Raw genomic sequence first — 23,563 nt, forward strand, 5'->3', positions numbered from 1 at the left:
TAAGGTAACGACCTAAGGTAACGACAAGGTACCACATGTGTACCTGTAGCAGTGAACACATCGCACAGTGGCCTGATTTTTTTTGCATCTGTGTACTTGGATTTTAGGTCGCAAGCCACCCAAAACTTGCTCCATGCACCACTCAGCAGGCCATTTGTAAATATGTGTACAAATGGTTGGTTTTTTGTACTGTTTTTATCAATAAATGTCAGCAACAAAGGACATACACCCATGTGTGTTGATTTCTCCCTAAGATGGCAAACTGAAACACTCCAAGTTGGTGACTTTTGGAGATTTGTTTCCCTGGATGATTGAGAATGCATCAAGATGAAACACAAAAGGAAGCTCACCGCTTTTAGCAGCTCCCCCACCCCCTCAATCACTCACTGAGTGATTGAGGGGGTGGGGGAGTGGAGTGTTTCAGTGTTTCAGTTTGCCATCTTAGGGAGAAATCAACACATGTCCTTTGTATGTCCTTTGTTGCTGACATTTATTGATAAAAACAGTACAAAAAACCAACCATTTGTACACATATTTACAAATGGCCTGCTGAGTGGTGCATGGAGCATGTTCATTGGTTCATGGACCTCCCTGAACTAATGGCATTTATGGCAGCAACAAAAGCGGTGAGCTTCCTTTTGTGTTTCATCTTGATGCATTCTCAATCATCCAGGGAAACAAATCTCCAAAAGTCACCAACTTGGAGTGTTTCAGTTTGCCATCTTAGGGAGAAATCAACACACATGGGTGTATGTCCTTTGTTGCTGACATTTATTGATAAAAACAGTACAAAAAACCAACCATTTGTACACATATTTACAAATGGCCTGCTGAGTGGTGCATGGAGCAAGTTTTGGGTGGCTTGCGACCTAAAATCCAAGTACACAGATGCAAAAAAAATCAGGCCACTGTGCGATGTGTTCACTGCTACAGGTACACATGTGGTACCTTGTCGTTACCTTAGGTCGTTTCCTAGAATTCCTAGGTAACGACCTAATATACATATGAATGACTCCAGCATTTGACTGACTGCTCTCCGGCTTTTAAAGGTAGAAACGCAAAATGATGACTCCGCGGTCAATTTAGCCAATTTAGCTTCCACTTCCACCATTTGACTGCTCTCGGGTTTTATAGGTAGAAAGGTAGAAGCCTGGGGATGCTAGTGATATCAGTCAGTTTGTTTTATAGTCTTCCATTATTATTCATGCTGATGTTTGATACAAAAATAGCCAGTTTTTGTTTCATTTGTCCACTTCTGTGTATTTGTTTCGGTGTTTCTTTTTTAAAATATTTGTAACTACATCAAACCCTGTTCAGTGCAAAAAAGCATCACCAAATAGAAGGCTTGTAAACATGAAGTAAATACCAGTAAAAGCAATACATCAGCAAACAGCCAAAAAGTAAATGAGAAATGGAAATCCAGTCTATGGAAGTGGCGTGGCCTCAATTTATCCGTGTGCTATCCTGGTGCCTCGTCACGCTGCTGTGGTCACATAATGTTTTATTGATCAATGTGTTGCACTGTTTTTATCAATAAAACAATTTCCTCAGGTACAGGAGCAGGCTCTTTAAATACTCATAAACTGTAGGCGTTTCTCTCTCTTTCTGAATAATGACAGCCTTCAACATGTGATTAAGCCCGGAAACAGGAAATTGGCTGAAACACAAGTCGGGCAAACAATTGGCAAGAACGTCACCAACCACCTCTCCCAAAAACAAAATTCATTTGTGAGTTGTGTGTGTGTGTTAGAATCCATCCATTTGCCTCAAACAGTTCCTCTTCTTAACCCTCAAATCCCCTTGATCTGTTTAAATCCTCAAAGATAAAGTGTGCAGAACCACCCATGGAAACCGCTCCCCTGAAGCAACAGGTGCAATGTATTTTTTCATACCAGTATTGCGTGTCAAAACCCCTTTGAGGATACGGTTACTTCCAGACAGTGAGGGAGCCACAGGAAATCTTCTCACACGCGACGATTCAAAGGTGAAATTTAGAGTCCTTTAGGGGCCTCTCGGTAAAAGCTGCCCCGGGTCTCCCTTCACTTCCTTGATGGCCACAAAGGGAGATCAGCAGGTTGCTCTCAGCTGATGTTGGAAAGGCCACGACTCAATGTATAGCGTACTTATATTATTCTGTAAGACGACAGTTCCTTCCTCTAAGACTGAGGCAAAGGAACTGCTGTCTGGCTTGATTTAGTAAGCAAGGCCTGCCTGAAGGTCAACCACAACAATAAACACAGCACCCATGCTATCTTGCATAGATAGAGCACTTTAGGTTGAAGTAGTAAAATGTTGCTTTTTTTGTTTCTTTCTTTGGGTTTTGTTTGTTTGTGTGGTTAAAAGAGGTGTGCATTTATTTATGTGAGGCAGGGCAAGACAGAAACATTTGTAGTCTGAACCATAGCCTGAAGAGCGAGCAACTAATCAGGGTTATTTTTCGTATGCATCTGAGATCGCCTTGGTTAAAGTATTTGATACGAGCTGACCAGTACGTTGAAGGATCCTCCGCTTTCTTTGTCAAAACACAATCTGGACGGTTACACTGGGGATCACTTTGAAACAACAGAAAGAGACAGACTGACGGCAAGCACAATGAGCAGATTCAGCAAGACTTAACATCTTGCATTTTGTCAGCTTGATGTTCTCATAACACCTCACTCCTTCGGCAAGCCATCTGGTCTATAGGCTCCTTTCTATTAACTCGTTGTCTTATGCTGTCTGGAACATCAAAATCAAAGTTGACTGTGCATGAACAACGTGGGTGAATATGACTGAAAAACTGCAGGGTTGTGTGACACCAGAGCTACAGGGATTTATAAAAAAGGGAAAAACAGCAGTTTGCAGTAATTGTCTCTTAGTTATTGAAAAGAAAATATGCAGCTGCAACATAAAGTCATCTATTTGATTCTAAAATTATAACTAGATCCACGGGGACCTTCTGATACAATTCAGACAAAAATAACTTCAACCAGCGACAGGGAAGGTGTATTTAAATCTTCCTCAGTACTCAGAAGCACCTCAAGAGGTGAATTTGAAGAAAAGCCACTGGTGGATACAACAGGCTTTTTTTTGTAAGCAAGTGTCACAACAGTAAAAGCACATAAGTAAAATTAATGATAGCTGAATTCAGTTTCACTGCTTCCGTTTCTGCTGCCGCGCTGTGCAGGCTGGCTCGCTGTCACAGGAGAGCTTCGACAGAAATGAGAAGTTGTTCATTTTATCAGCAACAGCTGTGCTTTTTCCAACTTTGACAAGTAGAAACGTCTGCTGTGAAAACACCTGATCATCTCCAACCATCTTCCACTGGGGGGGGGGGGGGGGGGGGGGGGGGGGTTACTCGATTATGTTTACAGAATAAACACACTGCTAAAACAACTGCTTCATCATTTAAAAGGCTGACGGGGTTGAGCTGATCACTACTTGCATCTGAGCATCCACAGACAACTAGCATCAAAATAATGAGTAACTGGCATCATATATGCAAAGATTTAGATGAAGCAGAGTTGTGACACCATAGAGGATGATGGAAAAGAGAAAATAGAGGCTCTACATGCTTTAAAAAAAATTGATGCAAGTCGTATTCTCTTTACAATTTTTTGTAGCGTTGAATCGTATACATATGTAGCATGTCTTTGTTTATGTCACTTTTTAAGAAGTTTGTTATTATAAAAATCTTCTTCACATCATCTTTATGATATTAGCAAACAGCTGAGAATGCAGACTGGAAAAAAGCAAATGGATAAAAGGTTCATTTAATTTAAGACTGGTGTTTATTTCTTTTTAAAAAATGAATCATTAATAAATGTAGGTAAATTAGTTGTAATATTTATTCCATGATCACCAATAAAACCAGCAAAATTGAGAGCTTGTAGTAAATTCTTTTATATAGGGCTATACTTTTAAAATTGGGTTTATGGAATAGTTGGTGCCTCGTTTTCTCCGACAGCTCATCTCGCCTTTCTCCTTACATGAAGTAAGATGACCAACACTCTCACTTTTGTCTATTGTTATTGGGCTCGATGCTAAGGTTTCATTTTATAGCCAAGATGAAGATGTGCTAAATTCATTTTCTCTTTCATACTTTCACACTATAAGTCGATTTAAGTTTAAAAAAACAAAACAAAAAAAAAAACTTATCTTAGCCCAATCTCAGCTGTCATATTTTTTAAATAAAGAACTTTAAGAAAACTGTTAAATGTGTATGTGCAGATGGTATTTGGCAACATTAAAGCTATCACATGATTAACATGCATACATTTAAGCTGTTTCAAATCACAAAATGTAACATATTTAACTAAAGAGCTACATTTCCCCCTGCTGGCAAAGCCTTTGCTCCGCAGTCACCAACAGGAGAGTTACAGCCATATTATGTATGATCCACCTGAGGCAAGTACATTTGAAGCAGGGGGTGGAGTGGGGTGGAAAGCTCCAAGCTGCTCCAGCATCACCGCAGATCAGGCGTTGAAGCCCCCAAGTAAGTGCTTAGGTCTGAGATGTTAGATTTGATGATCTTTGCTGGAATGGTCTGCATGTTCAACCTCTGATAGGCAGCAAACCTGTGACAGCCTCCAAAGGAGTAGTAGTAATTTCCTCCCTCGCTGCCTTTGATCCAGAGCACATCAATAGGAGGAACAACGCTGATGTCTGCCGTCTCCTGGAAGGAAAGATAAAGTGTCAGTTAAAGCCTACAACAAGGTGTGGAGTGAAATTTAAGCGACAAGAAAAAGTAAAAAGTGTCATACATATATTCTATTTATTACCTCTTCTGATAAACCAAAGGACTAAAATAATTCTAAAATCTTCCCAATAAAGTGAGGAAGGAACTATTTCTAACTAAATATATATTAATTTTTGAAGAAAATCCCACCCTTTAACACCAATCCTGTGTAATCTCTATCTATCTATCTATCATACTGAAACAATGTCCTATATTGTGATTGGCTCAAAAATACAAAAGTCAACACTTGATAAAATACCAGCTTCTTTTGATTTTCTTTTTAATGACGTAACAGCCACTTTTCTGTAGTTGTTTTGCATACAGTGAAAGTGGAGAGAGCAGAGAAGCCATGCAGGTTAATGCAGGAAAAAAACTGCCATGTCTTCAGCTGGACCGGAGGCGCCAACGGTCTTCATCACAAGTACGTCATTTATTGGGAGGAGTTGGGGCAGTGTTTGGGAAGTTAAAAAGGTACTTGGAAAACAAAGACGTTTTCCAATGTTTGCAGATGTTTGGGGTTTTTTTTTTTCTTGTAACGCAACAGTGCCTGGTTTAGCGTATTTGGCACTGTTATAGTAAAACCTGTCACTACAGAGGTGTGTGGCTAAACTGAGGCCAATATTTACCCTGAAACTTCATCATCCACAAACAAATGATAACATAAAACAACCGTGTCACCCTTATTGTGTCCATCAGGCTCTGGACTTTCTGCTCGTCCAGCACTGGAGGAAATGGTCTGATGATGACCTGCATCGGGATGTTATGGACCTCCTCCACGGTGTCCGAGTGAATCGACCTGTTGTCGGTGCTTTGGTCACCGCCCGCCGGTCCACGGTCACTGGGCGCTATCGACATATTTCTGCCGGTTAAAAACACCAGCTTCAGCGGAGATTTTGCACCACAGTACAGCCGAAACATTTAGCATACCCCCCGACTACAGTACACTCGACTGTTTCTTTACTTCCTGTTGTTAAAAATGAAAGGTTTTGATTGGTTATTCTCTCTGTCAATCACACAATTGCCATGCCCTCTCGAGGGCAGCGGTCACAGGGTTTCAACCACAGTAGAAACTTTAGGTGTGCGTTTGGTAGCATTTAAAGACGTGTAGATATGCCTGCAAAACTGCTGTGTCCCATTAAAATTCACTCCAGAAATTAATCGTGCAGTTATGTAGAGCTGCAACAACCCCAGAGCCCTTCGGTGGCAGTGGTTTCTATTAATGAGGTCACTGTTTTTTTTGTGGACTGTTGCACGATATGGGCCTCTTCCTCCTCCTCCTCCTCCTCCTCCTCACTTGTTCATATTCTATTTTTGCAGGGATTTCAAAGACCCAGCCAGGTTGCTGTGGCTACATGGGAAAAAAAAGGATGTCTGGGCTCACACAGGTAAGTAAACTTCAAAAGATCTGCGGCAGTGGAGCGGAAACAACTATTGTTTTCTCCAAGCCACAGCTACAGCAAGCTACAGCATCATCTTCTAATGAGACAATTAAAACTGATTTCTTGGACAGAAGAGGCAGCCCAGTATATTGAATTATTAGAAATTCTTTGAAATGCAGTGGCAGCGCCTTTTATGGTGATTAATTGGTCACACGGGGATCAGTTAGAACATGAAAGTGGCCTATATATAGTGTGTAATCATTAACAGAGGTATCAGCATATAATATAATATTACAGATTAAAGATGAACAAAATGGATCCTGTTATGCTGCAGTGGGTGTAATCAGCTTCTTTTTTTTTTTTGCCTCATTGTCAGGTGATCGTGTAGAAACAGCAATCTGTTTATTATTTCACTGGAGAACAGCTTAGCTTTGAAAACTGCCTCACATTTTCTACTTTGTTTCCGAAAGAGCAATTTAGCTGACACCAGAATACTGAAAACCCCACTTAAACTCTAATATAGTGACATGGATCATAATATGCTGACATGGGCTCCACGATTTAGTGTCCCTGCATGAATAACTGCAGTATAGTAAATAAGTACGGTGACATGTCTCTCCCCTCTCATTCACCACTTCATACCATAGTCGAATTGTTGCTTTGCCGTCAATCAAAAGCCGTTTGAAAAGAAACCAGCGTCACATGAAGACAAGAGACCGTGTCAGTCAAGCAGTATAGACATTTAAATCATCTCCAGCGTTAAAGTGTGTTCAGAGTCCCACTACACTCTGCGTGACCCTCTGCTGTCACAGCAGGGTGGTATGCGAGTTGTTAACATATCTCAATTACTTAGATTGAGTTAGTCACACAGGTACAGCGGCAGGTCACGGAAGAACAGTTCCCACATAATGATTTGCTGTTAATATTAGATTTCAGTCCCCGTGGGATTGTCACACTTAGAGCAGCTGGAGAAAATTACCTGCCAGCTTTCAGACAAGGAAGTGAGCTATATTTATTTACGCAGTATTATTTTTTTTACAAGTTGACATGCTTTTAAAGTGATAATTATTCTGATGCTGCTTTTCAGTCTTCTTTGTGATAGATGAATGTGTGTGAGATCTTAGCACAGTTTAGCAACAGCGGATGTCTGCGTGTTTCCGGCCGAACGTGTGACTGATTCGCTCAGTGATGTTGATTACTCGCCGATGGCTGTCGCTGCCGAAATCTATGAAATTATTTTCTGCACTATCTCCTTCAAGTACATGAGAATGAGATTTCTGTTTAATGATCTTCCTCGCCTTGAAATAAATTTGCACCCCAAATCTCATCTACAGAGAGAGAACAAGTGGTGCTTCGGAGAGAGGTTATTTAGATGTGGATTAAACTGCAGTCACACTCAGTGCACCGTTCATTGACCTTATAGCAAAAACAAAAGCACAGAGACATTTTTTTCCAACTGTAAAGCCAAAAGAAACAGTTCATCCAAAAATCAAATTAACATGATTTCCCTCCTTCCAATAGTGCTGTTTTTCCCAGATTGTTTGGTGTGAGTTTCCAGGTTTTGGAGTTTTCCGTCTTCCCTTAAACATATAAGAAGTAAACGTCACTCATCTTGTGGCGCTCGAGGTGATTCTTCTGCAGAATCATAGGATTGGCAGATCTGGTTTGGTATAGAAAGAGATTTGCACGCAAGTTTGATTAACTAAATCATGATTTCTTCCAATAGACATTGCTGCTGAGTTTTCTTTTCTTTTTTGGCACCACAAGGTATAACTTGCATTCCCTGGCCATCTAATTAGATACACTTTGCTAGTACTGTGTTGGACCTCATTTTGCCTTCAGAACTGGCTTAATTCTCTGTGGCATAGATTCGACAATGCTGGAACTATTCCTTGGAGATTTCAGTCCATGTTGACATGATAGCATCACACAGTTGCTGCAGGTTTGTCATCCATGATGTGAATTTCCTGTTCCAAGAGATGATTAGAGTTTTTTGACAAAGCAGCCGTCAGAAGATGTGTGACAGGGTCAGCATCAATATTCAGGTAGGGTGTGGTGTTTAAACAATGCTCACATGGTACTAAGGGACCCAAGGTTCCAAGAAAATATGCCCTCATACCATTGCACCACCACTGCCACCAACCTGAACCACTGATACAAGGAAGGATTGCAGTCTGGTCATTCTCCTCTTGACTTCTGGCATTGCTAAAGGGATCACACAGAGAAGTGCTCCTCACTGGGTATTTTCTCTTTTTCAGACCTTTCTCTCAAAACATTAGAGATGGTTGTGTGGTGAAAATACCGCACGTAATTCACCTTTCTTCCCCATTCTGATGCTCAGTTTGAGTTTCAGCAGGTCATCTTGACCATGTATACATTTCTAAAAGCTCTGAGTTGCTGCCATGTGATTGGCTGATTAGATATTTGCAGTTGAACAGGTGTGCTAGTAAAGTGACCAGAGAGTGTATCTCTATAACTCAGCAACTCACATCAAAACAGTTTGTTCTGAGGACCAGAACCGGCCAGTAGATGATCTCATTTCATGAAGTCATAAAAGAAAAACAAAACAACCTCCAAAAGTCAGTAAATATCAGTTAACCTGGAGGTGACTGACTACACTGAGTCTTTACTGCTGTTTAACTCAAACCCAACAGAGGGCGCTCCACTTACTTAAGCAAGCCAATATTTAAACACATGTGAACACATAACAGCTGATGGATAAGCATCTGGCCTCTTTAAATCAGACAGACAGTAACGCTCATGCAAAGTGATCCCTATTAAATTATTCGTTGTTTATCTATGCATGTATAGGACAATGTGTGTGTTCAAAAATAGTTATAGTAATTTTTTTCCCAGTGTGATATGCTGAACTACAAAGGTATTAAAAATTGAGTTGGCTAAACAAGAAATAACAGGACAGAAAATGATTTGAGTTCTTTAATATTGTTGTAATTATATTATTGTTATTGTTGTTATATTGTTATATGTTGATGTTTATTTAGAAAATTGTTTTTATTTTAAAGCCACAATTGTACTGAAAAATCTTAGATAGTTGTTCTGTTAGTTAGCTTTTACACAATTATGGTCGCCTGCACCCAACGCTCATCTTCTGAGTGTAATTCATTCACAAAAAAATGAGAAAAAGCACACAATAAAGAAAGTTAACGATTATTTTTTATGTGGCAAAGCGTCTGTGTGTCCATCCGTTGATTCATTGTTCACAAGAGTCAGTTCTCCTACAAGATTGGTCAGAATTTATACACCGTGATCATTTAATGCGTCTCCATCAAAAACGATGAAGGTCATATTTGCTATTTTACAGGCACATTTCCATTTTCAGATGAATCACTAGTCCTTTTTAGAGTGACCTGACAAAAAGGCTGTGATAAAATAATCAGACATGCCTACCGAATTCATCGAGTTGAACACAATTCAGTACTATCTTCTTATCATGTTTCAACTGACATTAATTAGTATGCTTTTAAAAAGCACAACAATTGAATATGGGTTTGAACTGCCCTTTTCATAATCAGCAAATTCTGTAAAATATTTTTTAATCCTCATCAGAACAAAAAAAAAAAAATCTGAAGTTTGTGTAAACGTCCTCACATTTAAGAAGTAAATATTTTGAATTTTGGTCTAAAATTTGCTTTGTTATTTTTCTGTAATCAGAATAGTTGCTGATTGATGAACTTATACGCTAATCAGCTAATTATTGCAGCTCTGCTAATTATAATGCAATGCAGTGCTGTCCTTGTTACTGCGTACATTGTATATGAAGGAAAAAGGAGCTATTTAAGGAATAACCTCCTTGACTTTTGCCTGAGTGCTGATGACAAGTTGGATATCTAAGATGCATAAAAATGCGATTTTGACATGACTTCAAAAAGAGAAGCATACGGATGAGGTGGACCCTCTGCCAACAGAGAGATGAGGAAACAGATGGGTTTTACACAAACAGCACAAACATCAAGAACACTGAGTTAAAGAGCTTGGCAGTCTCACTTGATGAAACAGTGAGGAATGGAGGCGCTTTTAATGAGCATCTCTCCTGTGATGCAGAATGTGAAAAGACAAACTGTTAGCTCTTAAAGGGGCAGTTACAGTTGGTTGGTCCTGGCTGGTTTTACCAACCTCTTGTTGAGTGACTTTGGTCAGGGTGCATACCTGCTGGTTATGCAGTGGGGCACTGTTTGCATGTGGATTTTAGGAGCTTGAAAACGATGCAGAGCAGATTTTCTCCTTCAGCTGAATCATCCAGTTGAACTGACAGCACTGTCATCAACATCAAAGCCTGTTTTTTTTTTTTTTGTTTACGCTGACAGTTGGTGAACAGCCTACAGATGGCGCCAGATGTATGAAAAGGGTCAGAGCAAGGGCCGGCACCAGATAAAGGAGAGTTGAATTAGTTAATGATAATTTAGATAATTACAAAAATGATTAGTTGTTTGCTTTTTCACCAGCCAGTAACTGAGAGACACCTGCAGCAACTGAAATAAAGAGTGATTGTAAATTCAGCAGGAGCATCCATGTCTATTTTATGACCGATCTTTGATGAATTAATGAGCCATTTATTCCATGAACAGTGGGAAAAAAAGAGATCTCGGCATGTGCCCCAAACACTGAAATATTTATTTATATAAAACTCTTTTGTCTCACATGTCAGAAGCCAGAACCTGGAAATGTTTGGGAGCGAGCACCTGAAAGGACTCACTGATTAACAAAATTGTTGTTTAAGCTCTGCTTGTTTGCCGTGTTTACCACAATAGCCTGTGTATGACTTTCCTGTGCAGAGTAGCAAATCAGAATTTGAACTACATCAAATTAATAATTAAAAAAAAAAAACTGCAGATGTTTTTTTTTCAGTTAGTTTATATTTAAAATATAGGAAAGGAGTGTTTTGGATTTTTTAAATATTCAAATCTTTCATTTAAAAGCTGCTAAAGAATTAAAATAAATATTCAACAACAAAGTATTTTAGTACTTCTGCTTTAAAAATTCTTGCACAGATACTTGAGTATTAAAATTTTTCCAGGTTAATTTCTATTTGATAGATTTTTTTAAAGTTCAACTTTTTAGACAAGATCATGCTGGACAGAGCACATACTATACTTTAAAGATTATTGTTATTATTAGATTCCCAATTTACTGATTAATCTAACAAATGTCATAATATAGTAAAAAAAAATTAAATCACAGTTTTGTAATCAAACCTTTATCAAACGCTGCATGATTAAGGCAGATAACATATTAGCAAAATTGGCAAATATATTGACGTATTAGTAAAGAAAACACAGCTACTTCATTTTGTGTGCAGTGTTACCCTTTTTCCAGTGTGCGAGGTTTAACGGTTCCTGTTGCTCTAGATTTGTGCAGTAGCATTTTATTAACCCCTTACTCCTTCAGAAGGCAGAAATATTTTCTCTCAGACAGTCACTCAGAAGATGATGGTGTTCTCAAGTCAATATCTTTGAAGTGTGGGTGTAGCACGCTCAATTTTGCAGGTTGTTTTAAATAATTTACCTGATCTGCTGCCAGCGAGAGGGCAGTGGGAGGTGCTGGCTGTGTGCCGGGTTTTGGAGCGTTGCAGATGAGGGGGTGTGATATAGTATGCAGGGCCACAGTTGCCCTACCTGCCTCCTGATGGCGATCGCTCACAGTGGCTGTTGTTACACACACAGCACACCCATGGGTGATGTAATTGGATTCTGTGGGTCCCCATTTTACAGTCCATTGCCGTGTAATGAAATCAGTTATTTACTTTCATCATAAAATCTGATAAGGGACAACATCTGCCGGGGTAAAGTTTGAGTGAGCGCCGCATGTGAATGTTGATGTGCGGTCTGCAGTGCTGCGAGCTTAATCAGCACTTGGCTATAAACTTGTCATTTGACTCCACACGTGAAAACCAATATGCCGCTTTATTTTGTTACGTGTTTAACTTTAGGATAACTACCATGGAGGCAGGAGCCAGGATAATCACCGCTTCCCCATGTTGAAGGAAGGAGTGTGCAGCTAAGCGTCTTGTTTCTGAGCCCCTGCTCTGCTCTGCCTGCTGTCTCATTATACTGCTGCTGTGCTGCTGGAGGACACTGAAGGACACAAGCGATTGAATTCAAGTGTTGTATATTCCCTGGAAACCAATCAAGAAAAGCCCCAGAATAATAATCCCTGTTCGCTGTCATGATTCATTTTTATTTTGTTCCATATTTTTCTCTGGCTTTTGAGTCACTCAGAAAGAGTAGTTCCAGCATAAAATCAATGTTCCATTAAAATTTAATGACCAGGAAGGGCTTAATAGTGGTGGAACAGATGCCTCTGCTTTTGATAACGCCGACATCTCAGGAACTCTTATTCAAAGCTACATTGGTGCTGTCAGGTCCTCTGACCACTCCCGTTCCGAGCTGTTGTGAAAAACAAAGGATATTGGCATTTCTGTGCCTCCGAGCGGTGAAATTAAAAGTTAGTAAATTGACAGTAAAGCTCATAAAATCCCTCAAACATTGACAGAGGAGGCTACAGCTGATGGCACATTATAGTCATAATTACAATTACTCACTCTGCTAATGTTGACTAAGGGATACTCCAAACAGATACCAGGCTGGCCATTTTCTAAGTGTGTGGGCAAACATCTGCAGGATACATGTGTGTGTGCATGTGTTGATAATAAAAACACAAAAACACCCCGTTATCATTTAATAAAATCATATTTGACTGTTTTAAAGGGAAGAGTGGACTTGCAGGTTCCTTGTGCTATTGTTTTTATTAACGTTATCATTGCTATTGTTGTCATCATTATTAATTGTAGCAGAACAAGATAAAATCAAAACACCCCTCAGCAATCATGGCTTAAGTTTCTTCATACTCAGCTGGAACAGAGAAAGACAGACAGAGAGAGAGAGAGAGAGAAGGAAGATAAATAGAGAGAAAGAGAGGATGAAAGTGGAAAATCTTAATCAGTTTTTTTTTTTTTCTTTGAGGACCATATGGAAGGTTTCAAGCAGCCAACCATATGTTGAAGGCTTTTGTCATGGAAATCATACTTTTTGGCACTTTTTCATTGCGCAGCCAAGCCGGGCACATAAATAGAAGAAAATAAATTAAAAAGAAAAAAAATACAACTAAAAAGAAAAACAGAACATGATCAAATCTTTGAGAATACACAGAGTTTGAAGGTTTTTTTGTTTGTAACTTACAACAGATAGCTTTTTAATCAAGACACTCCCTGATTCACGTGGCCACCCAGACTACAATTGGTACCTGTATTTGTCTTTTTTTTTCTTTAAATAAAAAAAGACAGCATGAATAGAAAAAGAGCAATTAAATGTCTACATGCATTGTCATATTATTGCTGTGATATATTTACAAATATATTTACAAAATTATCAAAGAGGAACAATGTTTCCCTACGTCTAAATCAGTAGTTTGGAATCAAATTGTGCCTCCCTCTCTGCAATTAGTATTTTCTCTGAGGACTAGCTGTAATACTCGCAGTTTTAGATAGAAGCCTACAGGTATAATATATGTCCAATCAATCTTTTTTTAATGATCTCGGTGCCTTCTACCTTAGTAAAGGTTTTGGAGATGCCTTATATGCCATGGTGAAATGTAAAACATAGAATAAGTTGGAAGCAGTGATCTCTGCATTAGTTCACTAATACAGCGACGTGTGTTCGGCAAGTTAATCAGGAGACAGGTGGTTTGGATGCTCTCATGCAGTGATTCAGCTGTAGCGGTTAGGCGAGCATTGACAGGATGATGGTGAAACGGGGAGGAGAGGACGGACAAACAGAGCAGAAGCTCATCTTTACGCTCTTTTATCCTCAGCATTGTGTTTTTGTTTTATTAAGGGCAAGCTCAGCATTACTGTGATCGTGCCATCCATTTGGAATATGCAAATAGCTGACAGTGCATTTGCCTGCTGGTGCTTGACCTTCCCCTTGGAGGTCGCTCACCGACTCAATTACGCTCCCTATCTGCAGTCTGTCTGCAAACACCTGTTATCCTCCCACACTCCGCCACCCTCCGCCAATCCCACTTCAGCACATCTCATCCTCGCTGCGTCTGTTTAGAAGCAGTTGGGACAGGATGAGGACGGCTGTTGGGGTGGGGAGGGATGCGGGACAAATGATGTGGGAGTTAGAAGTGCATTACAGCGCGTCGTTTTATTGCAACAGTCTTGAAAACTTTCTCCACCAAGGCAGTTCATGTCAAGATCATTTTCATTAGTGCTGGTTAAGATGTACGTGCAGCCAGCTTTATTCTGCCTCAGAGATTTCCTTCAACGGCACGTGACACGTTTGGGATCGGTTGCGACTTTATTTAACTATATTTAATTGCTTTATTATGTCAGTGTGTTAAATGAGATTTATTGTAAACCTTCTAGCAATTCAGTTACTCAAGCTGCCAGAAGATATTTTTGCACCTGCTTGGTCTGAACAACAGTAATACTTTCAGGTGAATACGAACAGATTTTGATACTTTCTCACAATTATTATTGCTTTTTCACCTTTGCAGACTTGGTGTAACTTAATTACACCTACATCATTTGACTTGTTTTTACATCTACATCCATGTCTATGTCGGCCGTTTATAAAAATTCCTTGTCGCCTGAGATTTAAAGACAGAAAGTCCCGGAAAATCTTCAGTAATGAGGAGGAAGAGGAGGGGGAGGTGGACTTTGGAGAAACCGTGAGATAAAGTTGTTTCATTTTATTGCCCTAGGTGGAGTTATGATTGTTATACATGTCAATTGCTATGTCAGGTAAGTTATTGCCACAAAAACAAAAATACTTCTGCAGTCATTCATTTGAAGTCTTCTAGCGCTGCTACTGTACATTGTTCCTCTTTAAAAAACTAAGTCCCATGGACTCTCTACAGTTTTCATGCATATAAACATTTTCTTTGAAAATCAGCAGCATCTTACAAGGTCAATGGATGTTCCTTTTTTAAAAATTATAAACCATAAATAAATACATGATAAATAAGCAAGTCTTCAATAAATACACAAAATCAGGTAAATAAATAAATAGATAGATAAATAGGTAAATAAATAAAGTATTTACATGATAAATAGATGGGATGCATCTAAACTGTGGGCGGAGCTTTTAGCGACATATAAAACAGACAAACAGAAAAATTTGACTGTCACTTTGTAACTGAGGGTGGGTGAGTCCATACCTTCACTCTGAGGTAACACTGGCGGAGGGGGGGGGGAGCACCTCGAACACTGGGTGAAGATTGCTCGTAAAGACTGGAGTTTATGGAAGCCACCACGGTGGAGGAAGAACAACGAGTTTTCATTGCTATAGACGAGTCAACCGCACATGGCACTTATTATAACGACGAGATCATTTGGTCTGGCTCTCAGTGTCTGTGCATCAGGGTGAGACTATGAATTTGATCATGCGGAGTGCGTGATAACCTGTTCAACAGGCCAACGTTTTAAAACCACTGCTCTTGCAGAATTGAATTGGATGACCTATGATCTTAAATAGCTTATTTAACTCGGCTTTTTTTTTGTGAGTACCCACAGTTACAAAGAAGCATTTGATTAAGAAGGGATAATCAGCACAAAAAAATAAATTTAGAAAAATCAAATAGAAAAATAACATCCATTGAATTGAAACACTGGTGTGGAAAAGGGGTTTGTGTGTTTTACCTTTTAAAATGATCTCCCTTTTTTGCAAATACTGTCATAGTTCACATTTTCATAAAAAGTTCATGTTGGCAGTTGCAAAAGAATTCAATTCTTAGCAAATAAAAAGCAGCATAAAAATACAAGAGGTCATTTTGTCTCTAAAAAACAAAAGAACACTGTTAGTCCTTTTTTATGTTTTTTTTCTTTTTTCATTACTATTTCCTATAAAATATCAGGATTCTAAATATTATTACTATTGATATCAATATCATATTAGTCATTGATAAAAATTCACATGCCAGGCCTCATATATTATCGTGTGTGTGTGTCTGTGTGTGTCTGTGTGTGCACGCATGTCTTTGTGTGTTTCCATGTTCCCACATCCGTGGCAAGCATGTTGCTGAATTGTGTACATCTATCATCTACAGTCTCTATTTGGGGGAAGGTTGTTTGATTGTATGTTTCTGTGGACGATTAGCTACTGTGCAGGGAAAAAAATCCAGCATCTTCTGAAATTGTCTTTGCCATAATCATTAGAGTTTCTTCACGTAATCTCAGTGAAAATATTGCTTTCTAAAAAAAGGGAAGAAAAAAGGCATGGAGGGCAGAGTGAACAGGGTTATTGGTTGTGAACCTACAACAGGGGTTCAGTGTTTTACTTCTTCCTTGTGGTTAGTTGTCTGATCCAGAGTCATCTTCGTCTGCAGAGCCCTTGAAGCAAGCTGACTCATAGTGCTTGTTCAAGTAGGACTTGAGAGCGAAGGTCTTATTGCAGCGCTTGCATCTGTAGTGTTTGAAGGCAGAGTGTGTTTGCATGTGGGCGCGGAGGTTTGAACGGTCAGCAAAGGCTTTGCCACAGTGGGCGCAGGCAAAGGGCTTCTCCCCCGTGTGTGAGCGCATGTGACCTTGAAGCAGCCACGGCCTGCTGAAGGCTTTGTTGCACACCTCGCACTTGTGCTTGAGGTCGTGGGTGAGGATGTGCATGGCCAGCGCTGGCATGGATACGTACACTTTACTACAGGTGGGACACTTGCGGGCCATCTTGCTGTCCAGGCTGCGATGCGTCTGCTTGTGTCTGCTGAGGTTGGAGGAGGTGGCGTACGTCTTGCCGCACTCATTGCAGGTGTGGCGAGGCGTGCCGGCTCCCCTCTCCTGAGCCCCACCGTTGGCACTGCTGCTTCTGGAGCCTCCACCACGACTCTCCCCATCTCCCTTTCGCCTCGAGCGCCCGTCAGAGATGAAGAAGGCATCCATGGTGTAACCCTCGGCCAGGGCCTCCGATTCACCAGTGTAGAAGCCGCTGGCGGTCATGCCAGACTGGGGGCTGTCGGGGTGCTTCAGGTCAGGGTCACAGTACTCCCCTCCGCTGCTCACCTGGGTGTACAGGGGGTCTGACACTGGTGAAGCAAGCTTGTGCTCCATCTTCTTCTCCCCCTGGTATACAGATGGCGTGATGTAATCCTGGATGTATCCTGGACAAGAGAAACACACAAACACAGTTGGCCAAGGGTTGTGATGAGTAAGGACACAGTGACATGCTAATGATTACATGATTGTAGTGTTGCATGATGGTGAAAGACTGAGTGGCAGAGCTAATTTCATTTTTTCCACAACCCACAGGTTGTACAGACAATAGCTCAGTGATGCAGGGAAACGTGCAAGCTCAGCTGCGTTTAGAGAGGTTGCAATTTTACAATAAAGATGAGCGCTAGATAATAGCTCATCAAAGAAGTCTCCTGTGTAGGAAGATGCATATTAAAATCCTTCTTAAATGTAGTAGGCTCACTGACTGGCCCGTCTTTCACTGCGACTGCTGACATCAAAGAGAATTATATTTTAAGACTAAATCCTAGAATAAAAATCTCCCCTTTTTTTACTATTTTATTTTAAAGCTTTTTATACAGGTTTAACAAATTAAATGTGTTTCTTTGCTTGTTGTGAAACAGACTAATGTGATACATGCATATCTAATGCAGGTCTTTTGTGCTACTTCTTCAAGCAGGTTTAAACATGATGCAGTAGAGCAAGGCCCCTAAGTGATTTAAACTGCGCAGAGCATGGTTTCAGAGTGATATATTTTATTGGCATCATTCAAGTCTTTCCTTTCTCTCCGAAGCAGCTCAGTGCTAGAAGGCTGGCTGGCAGCTAAATGCATCAAAACGTAACTCGATCTAGCCTTACGTTATGAATCTCTGGAGCATATACTACCTTCAGGCTTGATATTCTATAGGTTAAACATAAGCGAGCAAACATAAAATGTGGTGAAATTTCCTTCCCCTGACAAATAGTGCATAACTGCAGAAAAAAAGCCATTCCTGCACCGTGTGCAGCAAGCAGTGGAAATTAGGTATTGACTTCTTTTTTAATGAAATTCAAAGTTTTGAAGTGATCAATAGGCTATCATCTGTAAAAATAGTGCAGCTGTTAGAACAGCTGAGTGCTGGAGAAGACAGAAATAATGCAAGAAACAGATCAAGTATCTGCAACACACAATAGCAGTCTATTGAGTGCGTGCTTGATATTGTGCAAAATGGCATCATGCACGTTTTTTGTGAAGAAGGTCACCTGTCTGCAGCAGTGAGCACACTGAAGTACCTCCAAGAAACAAGCCATTAAGAAATCAGTTGAAGTGCTCTCTTACTGCAGCGTCTCCATTCCCAAGGGTTTGAGTTCACACACCCACTTTGTCAAAGACATGACCATGACACCCGGGGACAGGGAAAACACCAGGCCTGCGCACACATTATTGTGCTGCACTGCATGGCTTCACTTTTTTAAATGCACAGATGGTGTTTGTCAGAAAGAGAGGAACACTTGTTTTCAAAACCAGATTATTAGAAAAAACACATGTTTATTTATCCTTTAAAAACATATTCTTATAATTACAGTTAAATAGGCAAGTGCTGCTTCTGCTTCAGAAATTAAATCCACCTGTTTTGCAGCCACACTATTAAATGTTATGAATATAATTGCATGCTACAAATCGCAGCATGGGCTTTTTCTGCTTTTTTTTTTTTTTTATCAGCAAAGCATACTTTGCTGCATCAGTATAAGCAGAATTGTTTACTATGTTTCAATTACCCAAGGTCAGACACGAAGCTTTAGGACTCGAGCTGTATCAGCCTTTACAGCCCATAGACTCATTTCTGTAATGCAAAGCAAGCATGTAATTAATGGACCCTCTCAGCCACCCCTCTTTGTTGTTCGACAGACACTCAAGTCAAATGTCTCCACAATGGGGGGAAGAAACTCTCCTGGCACGGCAGAAGTGCTGATGTTAGGGATTTCAGCCACGCTGAGGATTCTTTTTTTTTTTACCTTTTTTTTTTAACTCGGCATGAAAAGAACAATTCTTTTGTTAGAATTAAATACCTTTTGTCAAAATTAATGTTTTGCCTTATTGTGTTTTCTTTCTTTTTAATATAATGCATTATTCACGGTGTTGAACAATAGATTCAAGAACAATAGAGAGTGACAAAAATTATACAAATGGATTTCTAATTATTTTAAATCTTGCAGAAGGAAAACTAAAAAACAGAATTAGTGTAAGCTGCACTATATGATTAAATATATAAAAACGTTTTAACAGACATAATTTTTTTTAGTCTTCACCTGGAAGTTATTTAGAGTTTTGTAAACCTGTTCAGTCTCTTTTGCCCCGAATAACATTTTTTTTTTTTTTAATCCCCCGTCTTTTGAATTTCACCTTGTTGCTGACAAGGTTGAATAACAGGTGGGTATGAACACAGCATTTAGCCGTGGACCGTGAAGCCTCTCTCGCCATGCAAACATCCCGAGAAACCACAACAAAGACTCACATATGGCCCACCAAACGTGGCCACAAAATGGAAGCGGCAGGCTTAAAGCGGACCGTGAAAGTGAAGGTCGCCTCACAGCTCTGACGGGAGCTTAGTGCGAGCAGTGAGTGTGGTGTCCACAGTGCAGCTATGTGCCTTTCTTCGTGTTTACTGTACATCTGTCACGTGATCGGCCTCATTGCTGCCCCAAGCATTTTTGTCTCCCTTTTCTCCTTCCCCTCACTATCCCTTTAACCCAACTCCCCACCTCCCTCCTGGCTCTACTGTACACTGTGTTAATGTCTCTTGTGGCGGCGATAGGCCTGCACGGCTGAAACTCTAACCCCTGCTAGTTTTCAAATGCCCGGAAGGAAGAGAAAGATGTAGTGGAGCGATGGGGGTGGGGAGACTGTGCATGCTCCATTTGGATGGGAAGAGGGGGGCAAGGGAGGATCGGACCGTGATCGGAACTCAAGGACAATAACAGCTAAGGACAAATGTATCATCTGATGCTCATCGCTCATATTCATGAATTTTTTTAGTCCACATGATGACCAGATATAGTCAGCCCATGTGCATTCAGCCACCACAGGTTGGTGCAGTCATACAAATACGTAACAGGAGCTTCTCCTGATTAGACACACGTTTTGCTCCCTATTTACATAAACTAATCCGTGGCTTTGACCTGAATTGCGTCTGTCCTTCACTAGAGTCAAAAAACAAAAGTCTGGGAGCACACTGGTGGGGGTGGGGTGCCTCTGGAGAGGATTATTTAGGATACCAGTGCAAAAATCAGCTGGCTTAATGTAACATCTAAATTAATTTACATGCTACAAGCATGCTGTTGGCTGACTCAAAGGAAATTCTCACTCAACAACAAAGCAAAAGAAGATACCATCTGTGCTAAGTGTGGAAATATCAGGCATGCTGAAATCAGCACCGGAGCTGTTTACAGGCAGGAGCGCTAGCACATCTTTAACTGGAGCAGCTCGGACTGGAGGCATGTTAACTCACCATTCTCGCTGAGACGAACCCCGAGGCTGGTCACCGAGTCTGTGATGGAGCGTGCAAAAGTGAACGAGTCGTCCAGGTGGTGATGATGATTGGAAGTGGCCACATTGGACGAAGAGAAATCATCAAGCTTGATCTTCTTTACCAAAAATGAGCGGGGCATGTTTCAATGGATAAAAACACAGAGCTGAGAAAAACGCATGAGAGAACTGAAAAGACCCTTCTGAGGAAGCACACAAGCAGAGCTGGCTTGACGATAATCCTTGTGGTTAATGTGAAGACAAGAGCCAAAAACATAAGATAAGAAAGAAAATGGAAACCAGTGGACAACAAGGCTGCCGGCAATGCTGTGTGATACTCTCTGGCTCCCCCAGCTTCCCCCGGAAAAATAAAAAAATAAAAAATAAAAGCGATCCTGTTCAGCACTGGATAGCTCCTGTGATGCAGCAGGCTTAAGGGACCAGTGAGGAAGAGAAGAGATGGAGACAGACAGAGAGAGGAGGGAGAGAGAGAGACTGTCAGACTAGCTGAGATCAGCAATCACGCCAGCCTTTATATGGGGCACAGGCAGTGGAAGATCAGGTGGTGCTGCGAAATGGAGCTGCTTAGCTTTAATCCATCAAATGTCCCCGGGGACACACATCAAATTACTACTGAACCGTCTGTGCATTCGCACACAGACAGAGGAGAAAGAACACAGCCAGACCCCCACTGCCCCCACTGCTGCTCCCCCTCCTCCTCTCCTCCCCTCCCCCTTTCACCCCTCTTATGCTCCATGCTCAGAGGAGGAGTAAAAGAGGAGGGTAGACAATGGAGATGTGGATGAGAACACACTCAGTGTCCTGTCCCCCATTGTTTTCAGATGAAGTGGCACAGTTTATGTTTGTCTTGTACAGGCACGGCCTCCCTCATGTCACCTCCTTTACCACAAACAGCTTCAGATCTTTCCATCCCTTCGACACGCCGCACTGTACTCACATGCTGAGAGCACACATACAGTACAGAGGAGAGGCTATCAGAGCGTCTGGGAGAGCTGGACCTTTTTTAAAGCTGCACTGGATTCCAGCACTGCTGACGAGCTTGGCTACAGGGAAGTACAAGCGCCGCACAGCTCAGCTTCCCCCTCTCTCTCTCGCTCTCTCCCTCCCCATTACCAGTGCACAGATGTGTGTCCTGCCATGCGTGGCAGTGAATTATCTGATTAATTAATTACATCTTTTTTGATTAGGGTGAAATCCAGAATTAGATTCGTGCTCACTAAATTGGCTGCATATCTCTGGGTTGGTTTGTGTTTGTGTGAATTCATTAGCTCACACCGTGATTGTTATGCTGCATCATTTTTCATTAGAGATTTCATCACACGGGGAAAAAAAAGACAAAACAAAATCTTGCAGTTGCCTCACAAAGCAGAAAACACAAATGATGCACCTGTTTGATTCACTGTCAACAGGAAGCACTCGCATCACATCACTAGTTTGACTAAATAACACATTATTGTACAAATATGAGTCAAGACTATTAAAAGAAAATTGTTCCTCTTTCTGTTGTAAGTAACATCAGATCTGTGTGTGTCCATGTGTGCTTTGCTTTTCTCTTCCTGTGGCTTGAGCGGTGCTAGAAAATTCAGTATGATACAAAAGTTTCTCAGATATTTCTTTCACTGAACATTTTATTTATAAAATGTTTTATTTTTACATTTTATTTATAAAATGTCAGAAAAATTTTTTTTTTAAATACCCACCAGAGATTCCCAAAACCCAAGGTAAAATCTTCAGATTACTTGTTTACTCTACATATCAGTGAAAACCCCAAGATATTCAGTTCAACAGCAAAAAAATGAAATACCAGCTGTGTAAAGCTTTTACCAGATAACATATTTGATAATTGATTGTGCATCAGGGTGTCAAATTATTCATAGTTCGGGGGCCACATATGGCCAGTTTTATTTTGGGTGGGTCAGACCAGTAAAACCACTGAATAAAAACTAATCTGAAAAAGAAGCTTCCTTTTTATTTTTTCCCTTTTTTTTAGAGTGAAGCCCTGAAAATGTTTAATGTAAAATCCACTTACAAAACAAAATGTGGGTCAGTTGAGATTTTCTAAGAAGAATTTTAAGAAGCACAGTTTCAGGTTCTTCTGTAGACAGTCAGTAAGCTGTTATTATATGTGCGTGTACTTTTAACAGATCACAGTTGATCTACAAAATGACTGCACAAAACTGTAGCTTGTAGAGTATTTTGTAACTGAAACAACAACAACAGTATTTTACTTATCTACAAATTGAACAGCTTTAAGAATTTCTTTTCAGTTTTCATGCTATCAAAAGCTATTTTGGTACGGCTTGTTGGACCTTTTTCTTCTCCCTGCTTTTAATAATTAATTGAATGTCAGAATTAGCTGTGGTTAATTTACTGGCAATTAACTTGATTAATCTTTTTTTTTCTTTTATTTCAACATTCTGCCTTATTTAACTGGTAATACTATCACTTTTTTATTGATTGCATCTTGGATATTAACAGTAGTTGTTATAGATATTATAGAAGTCCAACATCAGGAGAACATGTTCAGTGTTTAGAGCCACTTGTGGATTCTCCTGAAAATGTCAGTTTTCTTGAGAACCTTTTGACTAATTTCATAAATATGGATTTTCCATGTTGATCATACTCTTAAAATTGAGCTTGAAAGTGGTAAAAGGTGGTGTAGATTTACTCAGACGTCTCGGCGTGCCCACTTCCTGCGGGCCTCCTAAATCATATTCTCCACTAACGGTGACCCTGTGGATCGGCCGCAGCGGGTGCCAAGAGTGGACGGTTTAAATCTGTGCGGTCAGGATTTATCACAAATATGTGATTGTACATTACAGGACAAGTTGACGCCGCTGTCACCAGGCTTATAGTCCACAGCCAAGGACGAGCAAGATCAGGGGAAGAATAACTGTCTGAAACAACGAACTGCGGTGAAGTTTTGTTTTTCTGGTGAAATACATTTTTTAGTAAACACTCTTTGGTATGAGTCATCT

The 23,563-nt window shown here is 40.4% G+C and overlaps 2 protein-coding genes and 1 long non-coding RNA gene across 3 annotated transcripts; 1 reads left to right on the plus strand and 2 right to left on the minus strand.

Moving 5' to 3' along the window:
* Nucleotides 1-3,751: 3,751 nt before the first annotated feature.
* Nucleotides 3,752-5,635, minus strand: srxn1 (sulfiredoxin 1 homolog (S. cerevisiae)). Its single transcript, XM_080295001.1, has 2 exons — nt 5,396-5,635; nt 3,752-4,654 (listed from the first exon to the last, which is right to left on the minus strand). The coding sequence occupies exons 1-2, from the start codon at nt 5,633-5,635 to the stop codon at nt 4,445-4,447; spliced, it is 450 nt and encodes a 149-aa protein (XP_080151127.1). The 3' UTR covers nt 3,752-4,444.
* Nucleotides 5,636-5,809: 174 nt separating this feature from the next.
* Nucleotides 5,810-13,322, plus strand: LOC145422972 (uncharacterized). Its single transcript, XR_013904119.1, has 3 exons — nt 5,810-5,941; nt 6,035-6,102; nt 12,044-13,322. It is a non-coding gene; the product is annotated as an uncharacterized LOC145422972 (long non-coding RNA).
* scrt2 (scratch family zinc finger 2) lies at nt 12,841-22,068 on the minus strand. Its single transcript, XM_080294998.1, has 2 exons — nt 20,548-22,068; nt 12,841-17,208 (listed from the first exon to the last, which is right to left on the minus strand). The coding sequence occupies exons 1-2, from the start codon at nt 20,705-20,707 to the stop codon at nt 16,409-16,411; spliced, it is 960 nt and encodes a 319-aa protein (XP_080151124.1). The 5' UTR covers nt 20,708-22,068; the 3' UTR covers nt 12,841-16,408.
* Nucleotides 22,069-23,563: the final 1,495 nt, after the last annotated feature.

The sequence above is a fragment of the Astatotilapia calliptera genome, chromosome 20 (genome assembly GCF_964374335.1).
Source record: "Astatotilapia calliptera chromosome 20, fAstCal68.1, whole genome shotgun sequence".
In the NCBI taxonomy this organism is placed as follows: Eukaryota; Metazoa; Chordata; class Actinopteri; order Cichliformes; family Cichlidae; genus Astatotilapia; species Astatotilapia calliptera.

Bases quoted from the DNA above. Each gene is read 5' to 3' on its own strand.
- srxn1 (XM_080295001.1), bottom strand. From the start codon at position 5,635: ATGTTTCGGCTGTACTGTGGTGCAAAATCTCCGCTGAAGCTGGTGTTT. The intron at 4,655-5,395 runs GTGACACGGTTG...CTTTCCTTCCAG, and splicing joins GCCTGATGGACACAATAAGG to GAGACGGCAGACATCAGCGT.
- scrt2 (XM_080294998.1), bottom strand. From the start codon at position 20,707: ATGCCCCGCTCATTTTTGGTAAAGAAGATCAAGCTTGATGATTTCTCT. The intron at 17,209-20,547 runs GTGAGTTAACAT...TCTCTTGTCCAG, and splicing joins GGTTCGTCTCAGCGAGAATG to GATACATCCAGGATTACATC.